The sequence below is a fragment of the Pygoscelis adeliae genome, unplaced genomic scaffold (genome assembly GCF_000699105.1).
Source record: "Pygoscelis adeliae isolate BGI_AS28 unplaced genomic scaffold, ASM69910v1 Scaffold66, whole genome shotgun sequence".
Lineage (NCBI taxonomy): Eukaryota > Metazoa > Chordata > Aves > Sphenisciformes > Spheniscidae > Pygoscelis > Pygoscelis adeliae.
Window position 1 is genome coordinate 115,008 of NW_008825167.1, and position 8,975 is coordinate 123,982.

Sequence of the window (8,975 nt, forward strand, 5' to 3'; positions counted from 1 at the left end):
CGGCCGGGGGTGCCTCGGGGCAGGCGGCTCCCCCCCTGCCCGGGCCCGGGCCCCTGCTGCAGGTTTCCAGGGAACGGGGAAAATTTCCTCTCTCTTCTCAACCAGAGCAAAAAGCAAACCCTCCTCGAGATTCCCAGCAGAGCGCTGCGACCCACCCGCTGCGAGGATCATGCGAGAGGTACATCTTGGAACAAAACGCCGTTTATTTCTTACTTTGTCTCTCTGTTACACCTGATGTCCTTCCATGTCCCCAGTATGACACCTCATGGCATGTCATAGTATGTTGCAGCATGCTGTATTGTGATTTGTATGTAATAGTGGGCACGTTATTTTATTGGGGAAAAAAAAATGCCCCAAAGGCAGCAGGTATCAATCTAGAAAGAAGATGGTTCAATCTGTACCATCAATTGCTCAGAATACTTAAAAATGAACCGAAAGACCAGAAAAGCTCAGGAACCTGACAAGTAAGGGTTACGTGCTTGGAGGCCAAAGCAACTTAGTTCATCAATTAGCAAGGCCCAGCTGCTTTAAATACTAAAAGGTAGGGGAAAAAACAAAACAAAGCAGGTGGATAGAAAGAATATCTTCTTGCAGGCAAGTGAGGGGGAGAAGGTAATGAAAAGAGTTTTGTTTTACTTGATTCAAAACTGTGCTCCAGCTGTGGGCGGGAGCCTGTGCTCTGTGGGCTGGGTGACCCCTGGCTTTGGGAAGGGAAGGAGGCAGGGCTGGTTTGCAATCACGCTATTTTGGGGCCTGCTGCAAAAGTCAGAAGGCTTGTGTAGGGTTTGATTTTCAATATTCATATGGTCGTGCTAGCAGGGGTGAGCTCTCTGCACGTGGCTGTCATTTTCACAATCTTGTAGATAAGCTGTGTCGGCACAGCCTTTATAAATCCCATTTTTACTAAAGTTTTATGACACAGGTGTAAATGTGTGCTCTGGACTGGTATCTTCCATAGAGGGTTTTAGTGAGAGATCTTATTTTTAGAGGGTTGGTGCATTTGTTTTCTATGCCTAAGGTACATGATGAAAAATGTAATTTATAATGTGGCATAATAAAAATGGATAATCTTTGAGGGGGTAGCAGACTTACTCCCATACCTACACAATATCTTTTTCAGTAACATTTTGATAATGATTTTTACATATGCGTTATAGTGGTATGAGAGGCGGTGACACTGCATCAGGCAACGGTAGGAGCTGCTGTGTCAACTCTGACATTATCAAGACCGCTATTCGTGTACAAAGCAGTCAAGTTGGACAAAGAGGGAGGGAAGAAACACTCATTCAGCAAAGGTATGTGGCTAGATTTTGCTTTTAGTTATTCCACTTTTAGTCAGAAATAACTGAGTGAATTGGAAGCATCTTTGCTGAATTAATACATGTGTGAATGCTCTGAAAGTTTCAATGCTTTTACAAAATTAAACCAGACCTGAGAATAGCTGGGTAGCTTTCTCCTCTGAGAGTTGAGATACACCGCCTCCTGTACTGCTGTTTGGCAAGACTGCCTATTTTAAAGAGGCAGTCCAATGTTACAGCTGTTCTTAAGACAGGCTGCATTCACTCTTTGATTCTGCGTGGTATTGCCGTATCTGTTTATTTCATTGTAATCATGATAGCTTGATTTGTGCGAAAAAGGTTGTTACATGTGAAGTGGTGGAAAACAACAGATCTCTATATCTGTACGGACAGTGGCTGGTTTTCCCCTTACTCAGGGACTTCGTGCACTTAAGGTGCTACAGGCATCTGCAAAGCAAAAGCCATGGAAATGACAAATGAAAGCTGGGCTGGTGCATTCTTCATTATGGAAAAGCTCCTGCCAAGTCAAAGACCAGCCATCAAATGAGAGTTTCATCTGAATCCAGAGGAGAGACTTAGGCTGTACTAGTATTACTAAAATTGAAAAGCTGCCAAGTGAAATTTGCAATCTTGTTTTGGTGGGGGTTTTTTGTTTGTTTTGTTTTGTTTTGGATTTTTGGGGGTTTTTTTAGTTAAATAACTGACAAACAGAGACCATAAAAACTTAGTTGCTTAGTGTATACACACAGTTACCTTTTGAGATCATCATCCTTCTTTATATTATGCAAGCAGAAATTCCTATGTATGTTTGCACTTCCCTAGTTTGTTAGCTAAGGTACATATGAATAGGACCTTAAGTACTATACTGGCCCACATCAGAACATTAAGATTTCAGGTTATAGCAATTGCTGAGTTCAGGGCTATAACATAAATTCTTGAACTGCTTCCAGTAGTAAAAGCAGGTGGAGGTTGCGGGACAACCAGGGGATCAGGCCCAGCCAGCACAGGTTCATGAGAGGTAGGTCCTGCTTGACCAACCTGATCTCCTTCTGTGACCAGGTGACCTGCCCAGTGGACGGGGGAAAGGCTGTGGATGTGGTCTACCTGGACTTCAGTAAGGCCTTTGACACCGTCTCCCACAGCATTCTCCTCGAGAAGCTGGTGGCTCACGGCTTAGACAGGTGTACTCTGCGCTGGGTCAAAAACTGGCTGGACGGCCGGGCCCAGAGAGTTGTGGTGAATGGAGTTCAATCCAGTTGGTGGCCGGTCACGAGCGGTGTTCCCCAGGGCTCAGTTTTGGGGCCAGTTCTGTTCAATATCTTTATCAATGATCTGGACGAGGGGATCGAGTGCTCCCTCATTAAGTTTGCAGACGACACCAAGTTGGGCGGCAGTGTTGATCTGCTCGAGGGTAGGAAGGCTCTGCAGAGGGACCTGGACAGGCTGGATCGATGGGCCCAGGCCAACTGTATGAGCTTCAACAAGGCCAAGTGCCGGGTCCTGCACTTTGGCCACAACAACCCCATGCAGCGCTACAGGCTTGGGGAAGAGTGGCTGGAAAGCTGCCTGGCGGAAAAGGACCTGGGGTGTTGGTCGACAGCCGGCTGAACATGAGCCGGCAGTGTGCCCAGGCGGCCAAGAAGGCCAACGGCATCCTGGCCTGTATCAGAAATAGTGTGGCCAGCAGGAGTAGGGAAGTGATCGTGCCCCGGTACTCGGCACTGGTGACAGAGCACCTCGAATACTGTGTTCAGTTTTGGGCCCCTCACTACAAGAAGGATGTTGAGATGTTGGAACGTGTCCAGAGAAGGGCAACGAGGCTGGTGAGGGGTCTGGAGAACAAGCCTTATGAGGAGCGGCTGAGGGAGCTGGGGTTGTTTAGCCTGGAGAAAAGGAGGCTGAGGGGAGACCTCATTGCTCTCTACAACTACCTGAAAGGAGGTTGTAGCGAGGTGGGTGTCGGTCTCTTCTCCCAAGTAACTGGCGAAAGGACGAGAGGAAATGGCCTCAAGTTGCACCAGGGGAGGTTTAGATTGGATGTAAGGAAAAATTTCTTTACTGAAAGAGTAGTTAAACATTGGAACAGGCTGCCCAGGGAAGTGGTTGAGTCACCATCCCTGGAAGTATTTAAAAGACGGGTAGATGAGGCGCTTAGGGACATGGTTTAGTGGGCATGGTGTTGTTGGGTCTATGAAAAAACCCAAACACCTGTAAGTCAACAAAGAATTTCTCTTAGGTTTTCTGTTGTTCTTGCCAACTCTGGTGTAAAAGCTGCAAGTTTGCTTGCTTACCCTGTTTGACAGGTCATCTAAGTAGAAGCAAGGAAGAGGGAATATCACTTTTTGGATAAAACAAACCCACAGTTTTGGAGAGGACAAAAAAGAGAAATTTAGTCTTTTTCTGCTCACGGTTTTTATACGATGTTTCCAAAACACATGCTAGTATGAATTCTGTGATCAGCTGAAAGAGAAGCAGCTTTGGTCTGAGTTAGCAATCTGAAGTAGATGTAGACAAAATTGTTGTCTGCTGTTCAGAACTTGGTTGAAGTCTCCTGATAGTTTATGCTTGTGTGCAAATAACCTTTTTTCATCTGCCCCTAATTGTTATAATCTGTCATGAAGAGAAGAGTGGGAATGGCATTTTAAAGCAGGTGGAGGGTGGTGGGATCACAGGTGACGGCAGTGCAGGATGCGAGCAGGAAGCACACGCCTTCTAAGGATAACTTGTTATTTAGTTAGGTCAATGTTTCAGAGGAAAAGCAGCAGAGGAGAGCAAGGACTTGGTGCTGGAGAGGAAAAGGTAGACGACTACGTCTCCAGGATGAAGACTTTTCGCTTCTCTGGGGTGGTGGAAGTTAGTGTTGTAGGGGGTAGGTGTTTTTACTTGTTTTTCATTAATACTTGCCTCTGCAAAAGGAAAATCTTCCTTCAGGACTGGTCCAAGATGTGGAACAAACACACCCATGAACTGGGGACTGATGCTTACTACCTTCTACCTCAGGTCCCAAACACTACCTGACTTGCCGCTACAAAGATGTCTGTGTGTGTTTAGCTGAAGCATCTCATCTCACACCCACTGCCGAAATGAAACAAAATAGCAGAGTGTTATAGAAACATGAAAATCTAGGCAGGAGGAAAAAAATATATACTGAGTGGTTGGGATGAGAGTAAGGGAGCACAGTAAGCCCCCAGTAGTCATTACTTGCGTTGCTTAATGTATCCGCTATAGCGGCACTTGGATGCTCCGGCGCTAAGCACCAGTACGATGACTGGAGGGAAAGGAGAGGTCCCTGCTGGGCAGGGGGTGAGGGGGGGTGTCACAAGGACCTTGAGAGGAAGGCGAGCTGTCAAGCAGGAGGATGAGTTTACTCTGGGTTAACGTGATGGGTCTATTATCATAAACTTGGCTGATAACAGAGGAGGGGGCTCGGCTGCAGGACGGTGCTGGGTTGTCAGCTCTTCGGAGTGGCTGGGGGGTTTAGTTACGTGCTGAAAAGCACAATGGTGCTTGCTTCTGGCTGGGGTCTTCACAGGCTGCTATGACACCAATAAGTAAAAGTTAATTGCAAATTTATTTCCACGTAGCAATAAGGGAAAAACACTTGGGGCCAGTTTCCTTTAAAGAAAAGGGGGGAAAAGCCTGTTCTACACTCATTTGATTAACCCATGCTGTTAATCACTGCCAGGTTTATGAACCTCTGTTAAAAACTTGTTACTCTAAGGGGTTTCAGTTCAGTGATTGAAAAACAGCTTTAGGGCCTGGGTAGGTAAGAGTAGCGAGAAGTACAAGTAGAAGCACTGAGCCTTTGAAGAAGTGTATAAATAATTAGCAACATATTTCATGTGGACTTTTTCGTCCACTGTCAGACCTGGGATTTTATCAGAACATGATGAAAAAGTAGAAAGAACTCTATTCCAACATAACAATGTTGAAATCTAAAATACTTTGGTATACTAGAAGCTATTTTAGGTCAACAGCTCTGCACTGCTGAACTGTTCTTGTATCTGCTGCTGTTTCTTCAGAAAGTGCCTGAAAGGTTCTTTACACTCTTGTGTCTTTTGAATCTTAGATCCATATTTCATGGTTGCAAAACATACAACGCAGGTGAAAACCCAAACTGCATCTTAATAAAGCAAAGTGACGAATAAATAGTAGCCCATGCAACTTCAGAAGATGAAGGGAGATATAGCAGGAAAGTAGAAAATAAAGGTGGGAACTTCTCTAGTGGAAAAAAACCAACCAAAACCTCTAGGACATACCCATGCATCTCACTCAAAAGAAAGTGGAAAAAGTTTGTTCTTACTAATAGACAACAAACACAAATCCTTCTAACAAAATAGAGGTATCTGGAAGCTAATGGCATCACAAGTGTCGTAGATACCAAGCACAACACTGTTTTAATCATGGTTTGGTTTAGCATCATTCCAGTTGGTTTGGTTTGTTGGTTTTTTTTTTCCTGTTTATGTGGTAAAACTGTTTGCTTTTTAGGGCAAGACACCTACCGTTTTCAAACACTAATCCTGATCTCTGGGGAAAAGCTCCAGCTCTACCTGTTGTAGATGGCTTTGCTCATTCCCACCTGGAGGAGGAGCTCAGTCAGCATCAGCATGAGTTTTGTCCAACTAAGAATCCATTTCAGCCTCAGCATAACCCAGCGTCGGCTGGTGGGTGTGGGACCCCTATGAGAAACCCGCGTGCTCAAATGCAGAGGTTATTTTAGCAGAAATGTATCGGTCTGTGCTACTTTCAGGAATGCTAATGGGACTTCAGCGAGGTCAGGACTTCACGAGCGCTTTGTCTATTAACCTGAACAGAATCAAGATTTTACTCTTCACCTTTTTCTACCGAGGCTTTCTGCTCAGATTTGAAGTCTGGAAGAATAAATCGAATTCAAAGAGTGAACTTCATTTTGCCTCCAGTTTGAATGTTTGGGCTGAGTGATGGTAATCTCAGTGCAAGGCCACAGGCCAGTGAATTTCTAAGTCTTGGGCATGAGGCATTTTCTGCCCCTTCTACTTATATTAGGAATTACATAGACCTGTTTAAATAATGATTACAGCTATTCTTCTAATAGCTTTCATGCTTGTGTGCATTTGTGTTTTAAGAGGCTAGTACTTAGCTAGCTTTAAGTTGTATTTGTTCATTGTGCTTGTCAAAAAATTTTAAAGGACTATGCTATGTTATTAAGAATGGTGTTCTCTATTTGTGTGTTATGTGATGTGAAATGCAGTGGGATCTCTACAGAATATAATACATAGTGAAACGAGAAGTTACAGCTGATATGTGGAAGGAGATAGCTTCACCCCTCATCCTCCTGGGCTTAGCTCAGCAGCATGTGAGCTCCTAAAGAAATACCACGAGGCAAAACTGGACCTGATGGGTGCCTGCGGGCACTGCCCGTGACTCTGGCCGTGCAGACAGTGTACGGCTGCTCCCTCCTGCAAGAGGCACCGGTGTGAGCAGGCCAGTGTTTGCCCACCCAGACAACTCTGCAGGACTCATGACAGTTTGTCACAAACCCAGTGAACTTGGCGGCAAAGTCCTAGCTGCAATTCTGCACCAGTCCAGGTGTTACTCCTCTGCAAAGCGCTATGCAAGTTAGCCTTTCTTACTATTTAAATTTTCACTTCCACTCTTGCTCAGAGTGTACTACTCTCTCATTTTTACCTTTCTGTCTCTAAACTTGCCTTTGCTACTTAAATGGGAAGCTGTGTGCAAGAGACTAATGTTTAAGTGCCAGACAAAATTCCCAGATAGATGCAGAGCCAGTCCCTCCTCCTTAACAAAGTTGGTTCTTCCCACCCTGGTTTTGAACTGGAAGAAACGGTATAGAAATCCATAGGCTTCAGCAAGGTAAGCAACAGAAAAAGCAGGTCCATATTTCCTTGTCTACCTTCAGTCTCTTCTGGTGTCTGCTGGAAGCTGACGCTAACCTGGCTATTTCATGTCCCACAGAGTTAGACCGACCTATTTGGTAGCCATCTCTATGGTGTGTCTGATCTTTATTTTCACAGTAGCCCACAGGGCAGGTATTACACTTGACAAGTGAGTGGAAACTGTGCCACTCAGCTATTACTTTTTAATCTGCTAAGCAGGAAAGTGAGCCTTTTAAGTGCCTGGCTTGCGGGAGGTCATCATTAGTCTGTCAAGGTATTTCTTTATTGCTATCTTCCGTAAATGTATTTGATATGGCAACTCCTAGTTATGTTGCTTTGAACAGACAAGACGTACTGTTTATGAAAACAGACTTCTTAAAAGCAAGCTGTGGTGGCAGGTAAAGGAGGAGAGGTTGTTTACAATATTTTAAGCCAAATGGTTCCTTTGGCAGGAGGTTTTCTGTAACAAGTGAGAACAACAAGAATTAGCTCTCTCAGCACTTCAACGAGCAGAGATTTTTGTCTGTAATGAGAAGACTGAGACTTGTTTGACATAAACTACAAAACAACACAGGAAAGATGAAGAAGGAGGGCAGAAATACATTACTGAAGGTGAGGAGAAACGAGTTCACTGCTCTACTGTGAATTCAAGATTCTTGCTCATTATAATGATTACAGCTGGCATCATTCCAGAGAAGGGGTTGAAAAAAGGTAGGTCTTACCAACCGTGCTAAATCCTATTGAGAAACTGACCACAGCAGCATCCTACCTGAGTTCATCTAATCCAAATCATTCCCATTTTATTCTTCTGTACCGAGTCCTTCTTTATGCAGAAATGCAAATTCTCTTTGGACTCCTGAGATTTGAAAACTGATTAGAATTTTTATGTTCCTCTGTTAAGGGTAAAAATAGGTTATCCCAAGATAGACAGCCCCCCAAATTATATACTGATCTGAGAAAATTGGAATAGTTTACTTTTGTCATTAAATGAATAGCTACTTTCAGCAACCAGAGGTGCAACCATGTCATTGGCACTTCCAAATTTTTGTTGTCTTTCTGAATTTTTTAGCAGTTTAGTGATAAGTTGTTGTGGTTTAACCCCAGCCAGCAACTAAGCACCACGCAGCCGCTCGCTCGCTCCCTTGACGGTGGGATGGGGGAGAGAACCAGAAGAGTGAAAGTGAGAAAAAGCGTGGGTTGAGATAAAGACAGTTTAATAGGGAAAGCAAAAGCTGCGCACACAAGCAAAGCAAAACAAGGAATTCATTCACTACTTCCCATCGGCAGGCAGGTGTTCAGCCATCCCCAGGAAAGCAGGGCTACATCATGCCTAACAGTTACTTGGGAAGACAAAATGCCATCACTCTGAACACGCCACTCCCCCCACCCCCTTCCTTCTTCTTCCCCCAGCTTTATATGCCGAGCATGACATCATATGGTGTGGAATATCCCTTTGGTCAGTCGGGGTCAGCTGTCCCGGCTGTGTCCCCTCCCAACTTCTTGTGCACCCCCTGCCTCCTCGCTGGTGGGGTGGGGTGAGAGGCAGAAAAGGCCTTGATTCTGTGTCAGCACTGCTCAGCAGTAACGAAAACATCCCTGTGTTATCGACTCTGTTTCCAGCACAAATCCAAAGCACAGCCCCATACCAGTTTCTGTGAAGAAAATTAACTCTATCCCAGCCAAAAGCAGCACATTCTCTACCCCTTATTCCATACCACTTACATCATGCTCAGGTCTCACACTATCCCATACATCCTCATTAACCACCACCCCCCCCCCCTCCACCCTTTGATCCAATAGA

The 8,975-nt window shown here is 44.8% G+C and overlaps 1 protein-coding gene across 1 annotated transcript in view; it reads left to right on the top strand.

The window, feature by feature from the left end:
* Positions 1-8,975, top strand: part of SLC10A7 (solute carrier family 10, member 7) — a 179,476-nt gene that overhangs the window by 2,227 nt on the left and 168,274 nt on the right. The window contains exons 3-4 of the mRNA XM_009328858.1: positions 1,158-1,295; positions 5,787-5,962. Coding sequence (XP_009327133.1) covers positions 1,158-1,295; positions 5,787-5,962 — 314 coding nt within the window. The remainder of the gene's footprint in view (positions 1-1,157; positions 1,296-5,786; positions 5,963-8,975) is intronic.